Consider the following 23,172-nt stretch of genomic DNA (forward strand, 5'->3'; position numbering starts at 1 on the left):
GGTAAATATGTCCGATTTAGGGATATTTTGGGGCTTGGGGTGGTCCCCCTAGCACTTGGTCCGACAATTGGACATCAGATACGTTTTCTTATCCTAAATACCTTTCATTTGAGTCCCATATTGTCGTGATTGGTCTTAATATATGTTTGGTAGTTTTTAGGGTGGGGCAGCTCCCCTAGGTACCCATCCGAAATTTGGATACCAAATTTTTATTTTTAGGGTACTAAAAAATTTCGCTTAAATCACACCACCCATCTCCGAGATCTGGCGTTTCTGAAAATTAGGGTGAGGAGGAGGGTTTACTGAAATTAAATTGAATATGAATCAAAATGAAATAAATGAAATGTTCTCTGCTGGAATAAATAAATTTGGATTACGCTCAAGACTCGTGTTTAATTGGTTGGGGCGTCTCACATCATAACACTATTAAAATCATAAAACTAGTTTGAAAGCAAATAAAAATGAGCGCAAAAGAAAAATTTTTGTCAAAATACTGAAGTTATTTGTATTGCTGTAAAACTAAGATTTCCACAAAGCCAAGCGCATTTTGAGTGATTTGAATGATAAGGATCGGCCTACAAATAGTGTGTTGGCAAGCACTACAAAATTCAGCTCTGACTTTGTGACCAATTTTCACTGCCGGGACTTTAGTTCTTCCACCCAGTAGCTACCACAATTTTCAAAAAATAATTTGAGGTATCTTTACCAATTTTACAATAACAGAAGAGTTTTGGCAATTTTGAAAAATGTGATTCTTATCTTGTGGTCTCCAACATCCATGCCACATTTGGCACGAATCGGTTCATAGCCCGATATAGGTCTAATAGCATATCAATTCTTATGCAGTATCCTTTATTTGCTTATCAAGTAATACAAGGCAAAGAACTTGAAAAATGCTATCCATGGTGGAGGTTATGTAAGATTCGAAGTTGTCACGCTTTGACTTGTTATTTTAGATTTGTTGTTCTTGCTACAGCGCCTATAAATATTTCAAAATTTTAGTTATCATAAAACGTGTTTGCTTTCAATTTTTTATAGTCAGGACCTTGTGGAGCATTTTGACCATGTTAAGATAATCACAAATGCCACCAGCACTATTGAGGTTCTATTTGTTTTTTTGTTCTTTCAGGATTCGAGCTCAAATGTTTTCGGCTTTACAAGCAACTTCTTCCCTATGCACATAAATTCACGAATGTTTAAAGTAGTTGTACGATTTCCTTATTTATTATTTTTTAACTGAAAGAAACTAGTTTCTTGACTAAGTTAACAACGTTTTCGACGTATGTATTATGCGTCGTAAATAAATCCGGTGGGGATTGCTCTGCATGAGGTTGTGCATTAAATAGAACTGTCCTTCGATGACGAGACGTACAAGGGGGTGTTTAACAACATTGATCCAAGCCTTAGACCAGTACCGGGTGGACCCGGTCCTTAGAGACTAGATAAACTATATGCTAATGAACAGGTGGATAAATTGCAGGTCCCATGACATAACTATAAGGGAGAAAGTGGCACAAGGCACGCCATAGGGGGGGCTATTATCGCCACTCCTATGGGTGACCACCATAAATGACCATTTACGGATGCTGACTGAAGAGGGATTTCAACCTGTGTGCTGCGCAGACCATGTTATAATACTTCTAACAAGTAAGGATCCCAACCAGCTATGCAGAAAGATATAGCTGACCATCTTGCACGTGGTATACGGCTGGGCTAGACTCTGGGGCCTGATTGCAAGGTTAGGTAAGGATAGGACTGCGATGGAGAAAAAGTTCAATGTAAGGTGTTGTGGATAAGGGGTTTTATAAAATTGTTTGAAACAGATGTAGGGTTCGTGCACTTTCTAGCTCTACTCTAACTAGCTCACCGAAATGGTTGGAGGTTTCCTACAATTTTAAACTCCCACAAACACACTATTTTGTTTGGTGCACTGGAGCCACTAAAAAAACAAGTATTTAACAAAAATAACGTACGAATACTGCAAGCGGAGATAATTTAGTTGTTCTGAAAAAAATATTGAATAAGGAATCGGACTTCGGCAACTAATTTAACTATTCTTCTAACTAGACTCTAGTTGGCGAAGAGTACCTAAATCCATACAACCCAAACTTGCGATCATTATACCATATACTGATCGCCCCAACTTACGCATGCAAAGTTTATCTTTACGCGCGCATAATGATGAGACAGACTTTTATTCGGTCAGCCATCCGACCTAATTAGAACAGTGTGTTCATTTACCAAAAAAAAAAAAAAACAAGTAAAAGCGTGCTAAGTTCGGCCGGGCCGAATCTTATATACCCTCCACCATGGATCGCATTTGTCGAGTTCTTTTCCCGGCATCTCTTCTTAGCCAAAAAGAGGATATAAGAAAAGATTTGCTCTGCTATTAGAGCGATATCAAGATATGGTCCGGTTTGGACCACAATTCAATTATATATTGGGGGCCTGTGTAAAATGTCAGCCAATTCAAATAAGAATTGCGCCCTTCGGGGGCTCAAGAAGTAAAATAGAGAGATCGATTTATATGGGAGCTGTATCGGGCTATAGACCGATTCAGACCATAATAAACACGTATGTTGATGGTCATGAGAGAATCCGTCGTACAAAATTTCAGGCAAATCGGATAATAATTGCGACCTCTAGAAGCTCAAGAAGTCAAGTCCCCAGATCTGTTTATAAAATAGCTATAGCAGGTTATGAACCGATACTTGGCACAGTTATTGGATATCATAACAAAATTTTACGTGCAAAATTTCATTCCAATCGGATAAGAATTGCGCACTCTAGAGGCTCAAAAAGACCCAAGATTGGTTTATATGACAGCTATATCAGGTTATGGACCGATTTGAACCATACTTGGCACAGTTGTTGGATATCATAACAAAACACGTCGTGCAAAATTGCTATATCAAAACATGGACCGATATAGCCCATTTACAATACCAACCGACCTACACTAATAAGAAGTATTTGTGCAAAATTTCAAGCGGCTAGCTTTACTCCTTCGGAAGTTAGCGTGCTTTCGACAGACAGACGGACGGACGGATGGACGGACGGACGGACGGACAGACGGACGGACAGACGGACGGACAAGGCTAAATCGACATAAAATGTCGCGACGATCAAGAATATATATACTTTATGGATCTCAGACGAAAATTTCGAGTAGTTACAAACAGAATGACGAAATTAGTATACCCCCCATCTTATGGTGGAGGGTATAAAAATCATTCAGGTGTGATATCAATCATATCGAAAATGAAATTGCGATATGGGAAACCAGTCAAATTCTTTTAGCAACAACACACTTTTTGCTGACTTTAAAATGTTTTTTGCTATACTATTTTTCGAACAGAAAGAATTAAACAATGGTCTAAAGCCGGATAAAATCCTGCAATCTAATCTCATTAGCCTTTAAAATGTTTTAATGAAATAAATGAATTTCTTGTAAACCAAACGAATTTTATATACATCAACATAGGTTATTAAGGACAAATTTTAACACTTTAAAAAATACTAGAAAAAGTGAATTTAATGTTTCTAGTAGAAACGAATATAATGGAAGGAAAAAACTGTTTTTACACAATACCGAAGTTTAATGCTGTGTTTTTGAATCGACAAAATAGGGGTGGAGGCATAGCAGCTTACCTTCGGAAAGATATTATATATTCATCCAATCTTTTGAACACAAAGTTTCGAATCAATATTAGTTGAAATGTGAGGCAATCCCCACAACTTTTATAGCCGTAGTTCGGCCACCTTCGCTAAACGTAAAATAATTTTCGAACTTGAAAGTAGCTTAAAATTATTGAATAAAAGAAAAGTATTAGTAGTGATAGGAAATATGAATATAAATTTAGCCAAAGAATAAAATAAATGCACAAAAGTATATCGAGATATGATGTCCGCAAACGGATTGTAAGGTATAGTGAATATAACAACAAGAGAGGGTAAAGGAGAGGGCTTGTGTATAGACCACATGTTTGATAGAACAAACAAGAGCCCAAATGCTCGGCCAATGGTTATAACACATCTTTGAAAAATTAAAATAATCAAATCAAAAGAAAAATGAAACTATAGTAAGACAATATAATGCAAAATTAAAGCACGGTAAAAACAATATATCGAACAAACAATAAGTAAACCAAATATTAAATCACACGAATTGGAACTTTGTTTTCGGAGGAAACTATTCATGCGATGACAAATATGAGGTTATTAATAAAACATTTCAAGAAATATATAACAAATCAAGACAAATAAGAAACGCTCAAACAAAGAAATGATTTCCCATGGCTACGTGCGAAGTTAGAAACAAACTATACCAAAGTTACAAAGAACCAAAAAAAAAAAAAATATGAACACCGAAGAAAAGAATTCGTCAAAACAAAAATAATGTAAGAAGAACTTGGAGATCATCGGAAAAAAAGACTGATTACGTAGATGATGTATTTAGCAAAAACTTTCAATCTGAAGGTATTCGAACGGTTACTGAAAACTTTGCAATAACATTTAAAGAAAAAGTAAACAATATAATCCAAAAATGTGACATAAAAACTCTGAAACACACACCGCATTATTCGTAATACAATTTTTTTGGAAAAACCAGACAAAATTGAAATATTTAACATTTTAAGGAGTTTAAATGTCTACAAAGGAGACGGACTTGATGGAATCAGGCCTATAGACATAAAAAATGCTGAAAATCTTACCCCCATCGTAACCTCATGTGTCAACCCGACCAATTAAAAAATCCGGAGGGAAGTATGATTACAACAACTGTGCACACCTATTTCGATATTACCGGTAATGGTAAACATGCTAGAAGAGGTGTTATCGTGGAGAACACATAGTTTTTTTTTTTTTGAGAAATACGATGTTATAAGGCAACACCATTAATAAAATACTTGGACATTTCGCATCTTGCATAAACGAACATTGGGATAAAAATTTGAACAGTCTTGTCCTTTTTACTAATTTTAGTAAGACATTTGACACCCTATCTCGTGCCAACCTTTTAAATACGTTGGGGAAAAAAGGTCAACGAAGTCAATGTTTAAATTGGTTCAAGGATTTTTTATGTAGAAGAACCTATATAGTCAAAATCAATGGTAAATAAAATAAATATGGTAATGAGATTCAAGGGTCAAAACTTGGACCAATACTGTATTTAATTTATGCAAATGAACTCATAAGCACATTAAAAAATGTACATTATAAGAAAAGTACATTATTATTTAGAATATGCAGCTATTGTGGGTGCACACATGAACTTATCAGAGGCGGGAAAAATTATGCAAGCTGAGTTTAACCTAATAACAAGATGGTGTCATGATAATGGGTTGATAATCAATGCAAGTAAATCCAAAATAATGCATATTCGCCAACTAAAAGCGTCCAATTAAATTTCTATTAAATTTCACAACTTCGACTGTCCACACCACAATAAATCATCATACGATCTATGCTACGGAAAAGTGACCAAATTCTGGAAACTGCGGAAACGTACAAACACTTTAACTGGAAGACGTACATAACGCTGTTTAACAAGAAGCTATGATCAACATCCTACGTACTTTACCATATGAATAATTATGCACCGCTTTCAATAACAAAGCAAATATATTTTACAATTTGACGTACAGTACATCATGGAATAACAGCCTTTGAAAATTTCGGCCACTTAAAAGTTATTGAAGAAACCAAACACAAACTTATAAAAGCACTTAGGAATAACAAATTAACAATCACAAAATATAACCCAAATTACTAATACGGTTTAATACATCAAAACATCAATTACCAACCAAATCAAACAATCACAAATTTTTAAAACAACATAACATTCTTAATGTTACGATATTATCACCATTACAAACCAGAAGAAACGAAAACAAGAAATCAAAAAGGCATTAATATCATCGCATTGAAGACGATATCTAACTAATGGTTTTTTCATCTTATATATACTTACTAGCTGACCCGGGCCCGTTCCGCTGCGCCTTCTTTTACTTTATATGGAACAAAAGTTTCCTTGGAATATTTATTTTCGACAATTAAAGATCTTTTAGTGAATTACCAAGCAAACTTGACTAACAGTTTAACAATATAAGTGCCTTTATCTGAAACCCACATGATCTTTATTGTTCTACTAATTTAAGTTTGGATGTAAGATGTACCTCATTTTTAAAATACTTCTTTTCAGCCCGATATTCTCATGATGTCTGATTTAGTTGTATTTTCGTGGCAGAGGTGGTCCCCCAGATACTTGGCCCTAAAAAAATATCAGTATCGTGCTCTTCTCTCAAATACCATTTATTTAAACCCCATATTGCCATTGGCTTAAGAGGAGTTTACAGGATGAGGCGTCCCCCAAACACTTGACCCCAAAATAGGTTATCAAATTCTTTTTCTAATCTCAAGTACCTTTTATTTGAGCCACATATTGGCATTGTCGAAAAATTTTTTTTCTTTGGGGTGTTTTGGGAAAGGAGTGATGCCCTAAATACATGGTCCTACATTTGGATATGAGATTTGTATTCTACTCCCAAATACCTTTATTTGAACCCCTATTGCGATGATCAGTAAAAAATTGCTGTTTGTGGGGTATTTTGGGAAAGGGGTAGACCCCCAGAAAATTGGTCCTGAAAGTGGGTATCAATTCTTGCCTACACCCCAATACCTTTTATTTAAGCTCCACATTGACATGGGGGTGTTTTGGGGATTGGGGTGGTTCCCCAAACACTATGCCTGGAAAATATATCAGTAACGTGCTCTATTCTCATATATCTATATATCATTTATTTGAACCCCATATTGCCATTGCCCTCAAAATTGGATAACAAATCCGTTTTCTAAACTCATTTAAACTCCTTATTGCAAAAGTCAGCAAATATTTCGGGTTTGGAGAATGGCCCTAAAAACTATGAATATTTGGTTCCACTCTCTTTAAGACCCAAATTGTCTTGGTGAGCAAATGTGGGGGTTGTTATGGTTGTGGAATGTCCCCTAGACAATTGACCAACTAATGTTGATATCAGATACGTGGTCTACTCCCACATACCTTTAATTTGAGCCCCATATTTCCATAGTCGGCAAACATGTCCGGATTGGGAGGTGTTTTGTGGGATGGGCTTCCACTCAGTGAGTTGGCCTTGAAAATATATATCGGATTCGTGTTCCACTTTAAAAGCCCTCTTGTTTGAGCCTCATATTGCAATAGTCAGAAAATGCCTACTATTTGGGTGTTGTTGTGGGGGTGGGGTGGCCCCATAGACAATTTTCCCGAATATTGATATCAAATTCGTGCTTTAGTCCCAAAGACCTTTCATTTGAGCCCCATATTGCTATGGTCGTAAATTTGACCCCTTTGGGGGATGTGTTTGGTAAGAGGCGGCTCCCCAAACACTTGGTCCCATATTTGGATATCAGATTCGTATTCTACATTCAACTACCTTTTAGTTAAGCCCCATATTCCCATGGTCAGTACATAAGTCCTTTTTGGGGGGTGTTGTGGGAAAGGGGTGGACCCCTAGAAACGTGGTCCTACATTTGGATATCAGATTCGTATTCTACTCGCAACTACCTTTCATTAGAGTCCCATATTGCCATGGTCGGTAAATATGTCCGATTTAGGGGTGTTTTGGGGCTTGGGGTGGTCCCCCTAGCACTTGGATCGCCAACTGGATATCAGATACGTTTTCTTATCCTAAATACTTTTCATTTGGGTCCCATATTGTAGTGATTGGTCTAAATATATGTTTGGTAGGTTTTAGGATGGGGCAGTCTCCCTAGGTACCCCATCCGAAATTTGGGAACCAAATATTTATTTTTAGGGTACTATATGAGTGCACACAAAATTTCGCTTAAATCGTACCACCCATCTCCGAGATCTGGCGTTTCTAAAAATAAGGGTTAGAGGGAGGGTCCGCCCCCCCTTCAGATATCAAAAAATGTAGTACCCTATTTTCACCACGAGGACATTATGCACCATCTGTGAACACACAAACAAACAAACTTACAAAAAAACACAAATTGATTTTTATATATAAGATACATAATTAAGTTATATTTTTAATTTTCTTTATCAAATTTGATTTAATTAGTCATTAACTTTAGTATATATATATTTGCGTTCTTGCAGGCAAGCTTAGCTTCGAAAGACAAAATGTGAAATGTAAATATGAATTCAAAATAATAGTAAAATATGCTACATTAAAAACAGTCTATACGGAACAGACAAACAAACTAATAAAAAGTTAAGGTATTGAAGAATAGAATACGAATATAGATTAAAAAGTGAGTCCAAGTACCCAGGAAGTCACCCTTACCTCAAAACTCCTAGAAGCAGACAAATTGAAGTTCTGTATATTTCGTATATGTCATACAAAATCAGGTCGAAGTATAGGGGCTCACCCCACCCTCGAAAAATTCCCAAATGGGCATATCAGCCAATTATGACTATATGGGACTTGGTTTGTTTGTGAATAAAATGACAAGATTTGGAACTTAAGTTCTGAAAACAATGTTTGCAGACTATAATTGAGAACTTAGGCTCCCTTGATGTGAGGTGGATATGGTGAACTGAACCTTCTCGAAAACACAGAGTTCTTATTCGTAGGGGGTTTTATTTCTAAAGAGAAGATATTTAGTTGATGACGGCTGCTAACAAAAAGAGAAGGGAACTGAGCACGTAGCTCGTAGGCTAATTCAATATTTCAAACAGTGTTGCCACTTCTCATTACTAATACTGGTTTTTGTTGAATCAACTCCATTTTATCTTTTAATTCATTCCATTATAATATGCAAGTTTAATATTTATTAACGGTTTTTTCAATTAAGCGTAATTCAATTAGGCGTAATTTTAATATAAATTCAGAATACTTGAGAGAATAAGTCTATTGGGTTAGTCAACAAATTCAAAAGATGTGACTGAGAGATCAAGTCCATTCAACAGTTTGTTTGTTCAGTATAGACTCAAAAACGGCTAAATCGATTTTCTCGAATTTTTTACAGATTGTGTTGGTTGGTCTGGAAGGAAACATAGGCTATATAATTTTTCGATATTGGAAGGCAGCAAAATTAATGTTGTAGTATCTAGGTGGCACTTAACCTCCTTAAAACATCTCAAATAGGTTATTTGACCCATCATGACAGTATGGGACTCAAATGAAAGGTATTTTAGAATAGAAAAGGAATTCAGTTTTGGGGTCAAGTGTTTGTGGGTAAGCCCCAAAGGAACCCCTAACCTAAACTAAACGGCCTCCAAACCGTACATATTTATCGACCATGGCAATTTTACACTTAAGTGAAATGTATTTGGAAGTAGGGCACGAATTTGACATTCATATTTGGGACAAATGTCTGAGGTACCATCCCACCCCCAAAAATCCAATCACGAGAATATAGGGCTCAAATGAAATAGGCCTTACCGATTATGGTAATATGAGGCTCATATTAAAAGTATTTGAGAGTATAGCTCGACTTTTTTAACTTTAATGACCAAGTATCTGGTTGGCCACCTTACTCCCAAAATACACCTCAAACCGGACATATTTACCCACTACAATATAGGAGTCCAAAGAAATGTATAAGAGAGTAGAGCAAAAATTTGCCCATGCACGTTTCATTATAGAACAGGGGCAAAATTCTTACATATCAATGAATGCTGTCCGATTCAAGTTTAAGATCAGAGATAAAGGACCTCCTCTTTATAGCCGAGTCCCAACGGCGTCACCCAGTTTGACACATCTATTGGGAAACGTTTTTACATGACTTCTATGTATGGTATATTACCTCACAAATGTCGCCAACATTGAAGGGAATGGCCACCACTTAAAATTTTTCAATGTTCTCGCCAGGATTTGAACCCACGTGCCTAGTATAATTGGCGGACTTGATTACCTCTGCCGTTGAATGGCACGAATTCGATATCCACACTCGGTGCGAAATGTTCCCACCTTAAAACTCTACCAAAACATGACTTATGTATCGAACATTGCAATATTGGGCTCAAATTAAAGATATAAGAGCGTTAAAGGCGCTGCGGAGCGGGCACAGATCGGCTAGTATAAAACAAACAAATTGATAAGTTCAAAATTTCATGATGATTAATTGATGAATGATGATTAGTCGATCGGTTCACTATTAACTGCCAAAGTAGTGATTCTCGGTGTAACTTGTGTTTAGTGAACAATAAGTGCCACATAATGTTTTTTTCCAATCCAATGGATCCCAAAAATGCACTTCTTCCAATTTTGGACGCCTTTTATGTTTTTTTTTTTTATGGACACTCTAGTGTACATACCCGATAATCTAGAGCAATGACTGAATAGATTTGAGGATGTTTTTTCCTGGCACAAAATAACCCACCTAATGAACCTTTCCTACGAATCAACAACTTGTTGCGATAATAAAATGCATTTTTAATAAAATATAATTTGAATTGAATACTCAAAACGAGTGAATAGGACAGGCTTAGATTTCTATACATAAGGTGTGTTCGCGTACAAAAGTACGTGGACGTCTTTCAGAAAAAAATTGGCAGAACAACAGTTGTTGAGGTAAAATTGCCACTTCATTTGAAAAATTTTCTGTACCATAATAAAGTTTGCTACCTTGACTCTTATGAAGAAGTCAGTTATAATGAAATAAATGTAAACATTACCAATAAACATTATATTGGGTTGCCCAAAAAGTAATTGCGGATTTTTCATATAGTAGGCGTTGACAAATTTTTTCACAGCTTGTGACTCTATAATTGCATTCTTTCTTCTGTCAGTTATCAGCTGTTACTTTTAGCTTGCTTTAGAAAAAAAGTGTAAAAAAGTATATTTGATTAAAGTTCGTTCTAAGTTTTATTAAAAATGCATTAACTTTCTTTTAAAAATCTGCAATTACTTTTTGGGCCACCCAATATTTCTTAATTATTTCTGTAATTATTCAATGCTTTTTACGTAAACTTTTATTTTTTACATAAAACAAATTTCTGCTGGGAAGAAAAAACTTCCAGCAGAAATTTGCATGTTCCCAATTTTTGAACTGTTAAAATTTGATCTCTCTCTATTCTATTGGCAAATAAAGTACGCGAACGACTTGCAGTAAAAATTTGTGGATATTTGCGAAAATTGAGTGATCGAACGCATTTTTTGATCGTTTTTTAACTAACAGTGATGTCATAAATCTGCTCTAGAGTAAATAATTGAAATCGGTACAGGTATATTTTGCAAGTTATATTATTTCTTGGATTTTATGACAAATATTTGATGATTATATAACCACAATAAAATAAAGTCCAACGGGATAGTCACCCCTTAAGATGCCTTTCTGTATGTGTATGTTATTATTACCACACTGCAAGTTATTAGAATGTTAGTGGTCTCAGGAATAAAGTGCATCTGAGTTGTTTTACACCCAAGGTGAGTAAAAGCAAGATGATATAAATGGCTGTTGTTGCTTATTCATTGCAGATGGACAACTTGATGATCGACTGTTATTAATATTCACGTCAAAATTATGTGTGCTTGCTGTGGAAACTGTGTTATAAGCACTACATGGTACAGTACCGGACGAAGGCTCGCTCGTGACTGTGTCAATGGATGCATTAAGGGAGGAGGAAAATCCGTCCGTTGACAAGACACCGGTGCTATGTGATGTACTTCCTTCAGACACGCCACTTACATGCGCATATCCGCCGTAAGTATTGCCAGAAGGCGAACATTCAACGCTGCTATTTTCAGGTCCACAAACTGCTTTTTGTAGCTTCTCAGTAGGGGATATAGATAATTTGGGAGCAACCGTACAATAAATAGAAGGTGACACATATTCTTTCTGCTGGAATAATGGCGGACCGATTGATGAAGTTATAACATGCCGCGAAAATGATACAGCTGTTGATGTTGGGGAACTGCTGAAATTAAATAAAAAGTTTTATTGTTTGTAATTACATTATTATATAATTGATCACTAGGAACAAAGTCAGTATATTTTGTCATTCTTCATCAAAAAAAAGGTTAAAATCGAATCGACTAAACTCTTTTCATTAAACACTGACTGATCACTATACAGCCCTAACAGCTTAAGCTAAAATCATAAAATTTGGCTTATATGTTGCTCTTGGGTCATAGGCGCTAGATAAGGCCGGGTTTGGTCATATTCGTACGCTCTGGTACCAAAAGATACGAAACGGTAACTGTTTGCCCAGCACCAGCGGAAGGGCTAGATTTCTGTAACTGGGCTTAAATTAAATATGGTAAAAAAAATATCCCAAAATAGCACAAGAAGGAGAAATAGAACATATAGTACCGCTTTGTTACTATTTGGTTCTTTCATTGTTAATTGAGCTAGAGCTATGAATTTTCGTACTTAAGTACACTATACCAACCTAAATCGTGAGTCGTAATGAAGTTTTGAACATTTGTACATTTAGTTACTAAAGAGTAAAAAAAGGTAGGTACAACGAGGAAATATTTGTTGACTTTGTGACTAAATAATTTTTTCACAAATCGTACATTTTGGTACCAAAAAGTACTAGCTAGTACCAAATGGATTAACTTCTTTTACAGTGTATATAGAGAGGTAACATTAAGTAATTTGGTGAAAATGATCGTAGTCTTGCAAAAAGTCTTTGTACGAAACACGAATTGTTGTAATAGTACCAAGAGTAGAAGAAAACGTACTTAAGAGCTGTAATTACTACTTTTTGGTACTTTCTTTACAAATTGCAATAGAGCTCTCAAAATTTGCGATACAATTGCACCTTGGCAGTATATACTGGGCGACTAGATGACTTTTATACCCTACACCTCTACTGTGGTACAAAGTATTATAACTTAGTGCATTTGTTTGTAACACCCAAAAGGAAGAGGGATAGAACCATTGTTAAGTATACCGATTAACTCAGAATCATTTTCTAATTCGATTTTAGTATGCCCATCCGGCTGTCTGTCCGTCCATGTTAATTTGTGTACAAAGTACAGGTCGCAATTTTCATCCAATCGTCTTCAAATTTGGTACAGGCATGTTTTTCGGCCTAGAAACGAAGCATATTGAAAAAATCGGTTCAGATTTGGATATAGTTCCCACATACATATATGTTCGTTCGATTTGCAGTAATAATGCAAACAAACTTTCATTTGTTAACCGATTCTCTCAAAATGTGGTAGGAAAGATTTTCTTTTGAATCTCGACATAACAAGTGTAATTCATATAAATCGGTTCAGATTTAAATATAGCACTCACATATGTATATCGCCCGATTTTCACTCCTTGAGCCACTGCAAGCGCATTTATTGACCAATCTCGCCAAAATTTTCCATAACGCTTTCATCGACGACTACTATAATATCCACAGATTTAGATATAGCCCTCATAGATATGTTCGGCCGATTTTGAGAAATATTGCAATAAAGTGCTCATTTGTCAATCGATTCTATCAAAATGGCCGGAAGGATTTTCTTATGACTCTTAAAACTGGTGAATTTTATAGAAATCGGTTCAGATTTAGATATAGCTGCCATATATGTATATCGCTCGATTTTCACATCTAGAGTTACAGCAAGCGCATTTATTGGCCAAAATTGTAACAACCACAATATCTAAGAAGTTCGATTAAAATCGATTCAGATTTAGATGTAGCTCCCATATATGTGTTTTTTTAAATTTTGGGTAATTTGCAATAATCTTGTTATTTGTCACACATAGTTATTACAGTTTGAACATATTTGCTCGAAATTTGAGATGGATTGTTAATAACCCATCTGAAAACATCCGCCGATATCTTTGATCGTCGCGACATTTTATGTCTATCTAGCCATGTCCGTCCGTCTGTCCGTCCGTCCGTCCGTCTGTCCGTCTGTCCGTCCGTCTGTCTGTCGAAAGCACGCTAACTTCCGAAGGAGTAAAGCTAGCCGCTTGAAATTTATTATTAGTGAATTTCAGATCATATTTGACACGTATATTGAAGGTCATGCCGAGAAGCCGTTGTACAAAATTTCAGCCAAATCGTATAAGAATTACGCCCTATTAAGGCTCAAGAAGTCAATATCCAAGACTTTTTTGTTGACTTTTTTCATAAATGTTTATTAACGAAACTAATTTAGTTTTCTAGGAATTCCTTACACAAAAACAAAATTCATCTGCCATATAAACCGATCTTGGGTCTTGACTTCTTGACCCTCTAGAGGGCACAATTCTTATCCGATTTGAATGAATTTTTGCACGAAGTATTTCGTTATGATATCCAACAACTGTGCCAAGTATGATTGAAATCGGTCCATATCCTGATATAGCTGTCATATAAACAAATCTGGGGATTTGACTTCTTGAGCTTCTAGAGGGCGCAATTCCTATCCGATTTGGCTGAAATTTTGCATGACGTATTTTATTTTTACTTTCAACAACTGTGTCAAATAAGGTTCAAATCGGTTCATAACCTGATATAGCTGCCATATAAACCGATCTGGGATCTTGACTTCTTGATCCCTAGAGGTCGCAATTATTATCCGATATGCCTGTTTTTTTTGTACGACGGATCCTCTCATGACCATCAACAAACGTGTTTATTATGGTCTGAATCGGTCTATAGCCCGATACAGATCTCATATAAATCGTTTTCTCTATTTTATTTCGTGAGCCCCAATGGGCGCAATTCTTATACGAATTGGCCGAAATTTTACACAGGTCTCCAACATATAATTTAATTGTGGTCCGAACCGGACCATATCTTGATATCGTTTTAATAGCAGAGCAACTCTTTTCTTATATCCTTTTTTGCCTAAGAAGAGATGCCGGGAAAAGAACTCGACAAATGCGATTCATGGTGGAGGGTATATAAGATTCGGCCCGGCCGAACTTAGCACGCTATTACTTGTTTTTGACAAATATTGGAATATTAGAAAAAACTTAATGATGAAGTTTCGCTTGCAATATAAAGTTAAAGGCGATTGTGATATTGTTGTTGGTAGCAGTATATGAAATATGATGCGATATGCAAACATGATGCGATATGCAAATATGATGCGATAATAGTAAAAATGATATTGAGACTGCTTTGATAAACATTTAATCTGTTGATAAATCAAAAATTTCGTCATAAGTATCTATATGAGTGTATGTCCGATAGAAAAGTGTGTTCGGTAAAAAGTGTAGGATTTTTTTGTGTGTGTTTGTTGTTGGACACGCGTTTGTGTATAGCGTCGTGTCGATCGGAGGATATTCGGAGTTTTTATTGGGCAGTTTGCTGTGGTACTTGATAGAATACTGTTCGTTGGCAAGCCGTGGAATAGCTATGTAGATGAACATAAAAATAAAACAAATTACCCTTTATTGAAAGTGTGACCATAAACTCAATTTCAGATGTAGAAGAAAAATTAATAAATCGTTGTAGCAGTGTGCTTTAATTTTTAAAGGTGGATAATTCAGAGAGTATATATTATTAAACGGTCAAGGTTTTATAGAGGCGATTTTGTGGTACATATTACGACCAAATGGCGGAATGGATTTTAATGAAACTGGCATCAATCGAAAGATATTTTTCCAGAGATGTGCAGAATATATATATGAAAAGTAGTTTTCGGAAAAGAAAAGCCATGAAAATGAGGAATTAATTTTCAATAAAAGAAGAAGAAGCATACACACAGCAAACTGTTGTTAGTTTTTCTTTCTTCTAAAAACTTAGTAATGGGTGTGAATGCAAAGCCATAGATGGAAGCATTGGCGGGGAGAGCAAGAGAAATAACTGGTAGATGTGCGAGAGAAAGAGCAACACTATTTATAGTAGGTGAGGGTATTTGTGGGGATGTGATGTGCGTGGCCCTACTCGAAATTTTGGCCAGCCAATTTCTAAAGGCTCTGCGTTGTATGGCATTTGCAATTTTGTTGTTGTTTGTATGTATATCTATTGGGAGCCTATACAACAAATCAAAAAATCAGTACAAGCTGTATGCAGTGGGTGGGTGGGTGTCACTTAATGTATTTACACATAGAAGTGAAAATGGGAAATGAATGATTCTGCTCAGTCAAAGTAACTAATTGTGTGGCTATACTACGCACTCAATGAACGAATTAGTTGGTGGTCAGTATAAAGAATAAGCGGAGAGGATGTAGTAGTTTGCAATATATGATGGGCTCATATCATAAGTATGTAAAAAAATCTTTTTGTTTGTATGTCCATATAGACGAAGTAGTCTATTTTCTTGAAATTTTCGCAGTGAATAATGATTCTGTGATGGAAAAACATGATATGTGGTAGGACGCCTTACGAATGTATCCAAAAAGTATGTGTCCGCTTTGGAATTGTTAGAGGTAATGCGACGAAAAGCTTGATCAATATGGTATCTCAAACGGAAGGTATAGTGAATCTGGCATAGAAATATGGCGTCATTTGCCTAGGGGTCACCACATCCTCTAAAACAACGATGAGGTTCAAGTTCAAGATATTTTAAAGCCGTTTAGAATTTGATATCCAACTTTTTGGGCCAAGTTTCTCAACGGCCGTCAATATAGGTATCTAAGTAAAGTGTTTTAGAAGTAAAGTACGAACTGACATTAGGCATATAAAGTGAAGTATCTGAGCACCCACCTCATCTTAAAATGCGAATAATCGGATATTTAACCTGATCATAACATTTTGGTTTTAATTAAAGTCATTTAGAAGAGAGGATATAGACATTTTAGACTAAGTATCAGTAGAGTGCGAATTCGAGGAGTGGTTTACGATTAGCCATAAAAAATTATAAGAAAGTAGACCCAGAAGAACCTACAAAGATTTGAAAATATTAAGTCTTTAACTTCAGATAAATTAGTTTTCTGATATCAGCAAATACTTTTTGATGATAATTTTATTACAAATTTTTTTAACATTGCAGGAAATATTTCCAACTCTTTGAACTTCTAAACAATAGTTAACGCATTTTGTACACATTTATGTACATTTGTGACAATTTTAGACGTACATTTTGGGTTGAAAAGCTTAAATATTAGAAAATTTGGTAAAATTGAGTTTTGAGACTCAAAAAACTAAAAGATAAGTTGAAATATACATATGATGACATTAACCATATGAAAACAGAAAATGTTTGCCGTTTTTGGAAACATATATTAGCTTTTCCATTGCCAACAGACTATATTTTGTTACTCCAAATTGTTTACTAACATATTTCTCTGAGTGGAATTTTTTTTTCAATATTGTGCACAAACCTTTGAAGCCAAATGCAACCATGAACCCTAGAAATTTAGATTGCAAATTTAAGGAACTTTGTGTTAGTGTATTGTAAAAGTTTTTTTTTGCGTGGGCTGGTTTTAATTATTTTACTAAGAAAAATATAATTTAATTTTGTCACTAAATTTACAGATTATGTGAGCATATAATATTTATATATATTTCTTTCCTGGTGCATCGAATACAACTAATAGCTGAAAGCGTCATTTAAGGTAAATTCTATTTAAATGAGAAGAATATCCAAAGCAGCAGATAGATTTTCGTATTAGGTAAGTTTCATTTAAATATTTTTAAAAATGTTATATTTACTTCAACTAATTGTTATTTTTTTTGTTTTCATTGAGCATATCCGCCTATGACGCTGAACGCCTGGATTCGAATCCTTACGAAAATTGTTCAGCAGTGGTTATGCCCTCCTAATGCTGGCGACATTTGTGAGAAACTATGCAATTTGGAAAAAAAGGAATGACATCCATATAAATACTTCTACCCAAAGAGGTGTCGCACTGCGGCTCGCAGTTCGCACTCGGCTATAAAAAGGAGGTATCTTATCATAGAGCTTACACTTGATTCGAACAGGAGGTAACTTTGCAATTTGCAATGAAGTAACAACAACAATATTATCCATAGGTTAAGTTTGATTTAAGTGGCAGTCTGCCATCAAACTCACTTAGACGTTTTCGTCCATTGTGATATCACAGGAACAGAAGAAGGAAGATGCCTTCGAGTTCCTACCGTTGAACCATCCAGATCGCATTAAAAAGCCCAACAGCTTGCGAATGTTAGCATCCGCTTAATCAAACAAGTTCCCAAAGAAATTAGACCCTAAAGTGGAACTCCTTCTAACTTCCAGAGCAGGACAGAAGGTGTTCTATAGTCTCTTCTTCTTCGATGTTCTCACAGCTTTTGCAAAAGTCGTTATAGGCCAGCTTCAGTCTGTCAGCAAGTTTTCCGATTAAACAGTGACCTGTCATGACGGACACAAAGAGTGAGACGTCTGTTTTAGCTAGTGACAGCAAAGCGGTAGACCTCTTGATTAGGCCACATAGTCTTGGAAGGCTCACAGCCCACTTTTTGTGACCATCTATCATTCGTTGTCCATGGGACCTGATCCTGACATCTTAGTTTACATGTCGCTAGAGGCATACCCATAGACTCCAGTCTCCCTGAACAGAACATGTGAATTATCAACTGTTCAGCCATCTCGTTGGGAGATCTACGACAGTAGAGGAAATACATTATCCAGAGATTTAATGGCTGTCTCAGGGGATATTTATTCCAATTGTCGTTATGACATTATATCTTAGCCATTCTACCACTTCCTTAATTGCAAGGGTATCCGCTTGATACACACTGCAGTCGTCGGGTAACCTTTTTAATATGACCAGTTCTAGATCTTTTGAGTACACCCCAAAGCCCACCTGTTCGTCTATTACGAACCGTCCGTATAGAAGTCTATGTGACTTCCTTTACCAGGGATATCGTAGTTCCAATCGGTTCTATCAGAAATAGTGCTACAGTATTTTTTTATCAATAAGTGGTCAGGTTGGGTGTAATCCATACTGCCTGGAACATAAGGCATTGTATACGGACACATAGTGTCCGTAGCCGCCACACGATCAACAATGTCCAAAGGCATTAGATGTAGCATTAAATTCAGTGCATCAGATGGTGTCGTCGTCAGTGCGACTGTGATGCACAAAAAAAGCTATCCTTTGGATCCGATTAAGTATTGGATATTAGGTGGACTTTTGAAGAACCGTCCACCAGACCTCAACTCCATATGACATAATAGGTCTGACAACTGCAGTATATACCCAATGCATGACGCGCAGAATAAATCCCCAACTTATGCCAATGGCTCTCTTGCACGTGTTTAGGGCAAAAGTTGCCTTTCTTACCCTTTCCAAAATGTTGGATTTGAAGTTCAATTTCCTGTCTAGAAAAACACCCAGGTATATTGCGCTTTCAGTAAATGAAACATTCTCTCCTCCCAAGGGGACAGGTTCCACTGTAGGCAATTTGTATTTCCTGCTGAAAAGAAAAAATTCTGTCTTCCACGAATTTATACCTAGACCACTTTCGGCAGCACACTTTGCTGTTACACATAGAGCTTCCCGAAGTATATCTCTTAGAGAAGTATCCTATTTCCCCTAACCGCAATAGCCACATCATCAGCATACGCGGCCATTTTTACTCCTTTTCGTCCAGACACAATATTATATTGTAAATGGCTATATTCCAAAGTAGAGGAGACAGTACACCTTCTTGAGGTGTTCCTCTGCTGATCCAACTTTTTAGATCCACAGATTACAACCCCGCCGTAATGCATATATTAGTAAGAAAGTTATTAATAAACTTTCTTACAGTAAGGTTGATGCCTAGAAACTCTAACTACTTCATGATTTACGTCGGATTTACATTGTTGAAACCACCTTCAATGTCAAGAAATGCTTCCATTGCATATTCCTTGACCGGAAGAGAACCCTCTATGTAGCCGACTTGGTCGTGAAGGGTTGTTTCAGTGAACTTGCTCTTACTATATGGATGCTGCTGCCGCGACAGTCGATTTCCAGGGATCTTTGCCTTAGATATGTTTCAATCAACATCTCAAGAGTCTTCATCATAAAGGATGACAGACTAATAAGTCGAAAATCTTTTGCCTTCGAGTGGTAAGGTGTTCCTGCTTTCGGAATAAAAATGACCTTCGTGTCCCTCAATCCCACAGATGCATATGATATGCTGATACAAGCAAGGTGTATCTCCCTAAGCCAAGGAACCAGTCTATCAGACACAGCTTGAATTTCAAACGGTGATACACCGTCAGGTCTTGGCGACTTAAAGGAATCAAAACTTCTTAGCGCCCAATAACCTCCGACGAATACATACCACTGACAACCTCTTCTGGCGCCACTTTGTTGGAGAATTCCAATGTATCAACTAGTAGTTCTAGTGTTTCCTCATAAGACATCGACCATACATTCTCTGACTTCTGAATATACCCCACCGTAACCGAAGCCTCAGATGTATCCTCTACGGAGGTACAGAATTCCACCCAGGGATATTTTTAGTCTCCTTCAATCCGTCAGACTTAGCGATGTGGTCGATAGTTCCTCAGGCTAGTGTTCAGCAACAACTGCTGAGTCATCTCCTGATTCCAGAACCCCACCTCTTGTGATGACCGAAAGTTTTAACTTGTTGAATCCAGAGGATACAAATCCTTCAGACTAACAGCTGTATTTAGTACGAACACTGCATGTCTCCGGTCTACATCATCCTCATCTAATCTTTCAGGCGGTGGTAGAAAGATTGGGATTACATTCCCTTAGTCCTCCAAGCAGCGTTACCGTTGGAAATTTTTAAATAGTGGCACAAAAATGTAATTTGTAAAAAAGTGACTTTTTTTTTGAAAAGTGGCACAAAAAAGGCACATTTTTTTCATTTTTATTAAAACAAAAAAGCTAGGAGTAATAAAAGCATACAACAAACTTCTGATTTTTACATAAATAACATAAAACAAATAAGAGCGTGCTAAATTCGGCCGGGCCGAATCTTATATACCCTCCAACATGGATCGGATTTATCGAGTTCTTTGCACTGTATCACTTTTTTGGCAAACAACAAATAATGATAAAAACTGCTATGCTATTGGAGCTATATCAAGTCGTAGTCTGATTTGGACCAAAAATGAATTGAATGCTGAACATTGTAGAAGTCATAGTGTAATATTTAAGTCCATTCGGATAAGAATTGCGCCTTGAAGGGGCTCAAGAAGCAAAATCGGGAGATCGGTTTATATGGGAGATGTATCAAGTTATAGATCCATCCAGACCGTATTGGAAACGTATATTGAAGGTCATGGGAAAAGCCGTTGTACAAAATTTCAACCAAATCGAATGAGAATTACGCCCTTTAGAGGCTCAAGAAGTCAAGATCCAAGATCGGTTTATATGGCACTTATATACGGTTATGAACCGATTTAAACCATGTTTAACACAGTTGTTGGAAGTGATACCAAAACACCACGTTCAAAATTTCAATCAAATCGGATAAAAATTGTGCTCTCTATAGGCTCAAAAAGTCAAGACCCAAGATCGGTTTATACACTAATACAAAGCATTTGTGCAAAATTTCAAGCGCCTAGCTACTCCTTCGAAAGTAAGAGTGCTTTCGACAGACAGACGGAAGGACGACGGTCGGACATTGGTAGTTCGACTTAAAATGTCATGACAATCAAGAATATGTATACTTAATAGGGTCTTAGGCGCATGTGTCGAAGTGTTACAAACAGAATGACGAAATTAGTATACCCCATTCTATGGTGGATGGTATGAAATCTTGTTGAAATTGGTCCAAAATTTGGCACAATATTTTTCATAAAAAACAAAAATAAAAAGTGTATAACAAAAACAAACATTTCAGTTATTTTTATACCCTCCACCATAGGATGGGGGGTATACTAATTTCGTCATTCTGATTATAATTACTCGAAATATTCGTCTGAGACCCCATAAAGTATATATATTCTTGATCGTCGTGAAATTTTATGACGATCTAGCCATGTCCGTCCGTCTGTCCGTCCGTCCGTCTGTCTGTCGAAAGCACGCTAACTTCCGAAGGAGTGAAGCTAGCCGCTTGAAATGTTGTACACATACTTCTTATTAGTGTAGGTCAGTTGGCATTGTAAATGGGCCATATCGGTCCATGTTTTGATATAGCTGCCATATAAACCGATCTTGGGTCTTGACTTCTTGAGCCTCTAAAGTGCGCAATTCTTATCCGATTGGAATGAAATTTTGCACGACATGTTTTGTTATGACATCCAACAACTGTGCCAAGTATGGTCCAAATCGGTCCATAACCTGATATAGCTGCCATATAAACCGATCTTGGGTCTTGACTTCTTGAGCCTCTAGAGTGCGCAATTCCTATCGGATTGGAATGAAATTTTGCACGACGTGTTTTGTTATTATATCCAACATTTGTGCCAAGTATGGTTCAAATCGGTCCATAACCTGATATAGCTGCCATATACACCGATCTGGGGTTTTGACTTCTTGAGCCTCTAGAGTGCGCAATTCTTATCCGATTGGAATGAATTTTGGCACGTAGTATTTTATTATGATATCCAACAACTGTGCCAAATATGGTTCAAATCGGTTCATAACCTGATATAGCTGCCATATAAACCGATCTGGGATCTTGACTTCTTGAGCGTCTAGAGGTCGCAATTATTATCCGATTTACCTGAAATTTTGTACGACGGATTCTCTCATGACCATCAACATACGTGTTTATTATGGTCTGAATCGGTATATAGCCCGATACAGCTCCCATATAAATCGATCTCTCTATTTTACTTCTTGAGCCCACAAAGGGCGAAATTCTTATTCGAATTGGCTGACATTTTACACAGGTCTCCAACATATAATTTAATTGTGGTCCAAACCGGACCATATCTTGATATCGCTCTAATAACAGAGCAAATATTTTCTTATATCCTTTTTTTTGCCTAAGAAGAGATGTGGGGAAAAGAACTCGACAAATGCGATCCATGGTGGAGGGTAGATAAGATTCGGCCCGGCCGAACTTAGCACGTTTTACTTGTTATTTATAACATAAAAAGGTGTATAAAAGATATGTTCGGGCAATCCGAATCTTAGATTCCCACCACCGTTAATCAATCCTAGGTTTTCGGTCGAGACTTTTTGGAACCAAAAAGCAAAATTCAAATTTGGACGGACGAACGGACTTCGCAAAATCGATCTACGATATTCAGAACATGTATTTGTTGAACTTAGAGTAAATGTTTTGACGAGTTGAAGTGGTGGGTATTTAAATATTTAAGTGGTATATTTTACAAACTTTTTTTTTTTTTGTTTTGTCCAGTTATTCTCGTTAAACCCAAAAATTTTCGAAAAATTTTACATTTATACGATTTGTTGGACGAA

At 36.5% G+C, this 23,172-nt stretch overlaps 1 protein-coding gene across 1 annotated transcript in view; it reads right to left on the reverse strand.

Annotated features, from left to right (window-relative positions):
* Window positions 1-11,321: 11,321 nt before the first annotated feature.
* The window catches only part of LOC106093015 (paired box protein Pax-6), a 298,522-nt gene continuing 286,671 nt past the window's right edge, over window positions 11,322-23,172 (reverse strand). Inside the window, exon 9 of the mRNA XM_059366934.1 lies at window positions 11,322-11,911. Within this exon, the coding sequence (XP_059222917.1) occupies window positions 11,410-11,911 (502 nt within the window). The 3' untranslated portion in view covers window positions 11,322-11,409. The remainder of the gene's footprint in view (window positions 11,912-23,172) is intronic.

Source organism: Stomoxys calcitrans, chromosome 1 (genome assembly GCF_963082655.1).
Source record: "Stomoxys calcitrans chromosome 1, idStoCalc2.1, whole genome shotgun sequence".
NCBI lineage: Eukaryota > Metazoa > Arthropoda > Insecta > Diptera > Muscidae > Stomoxys > Stomoxys calcitrans.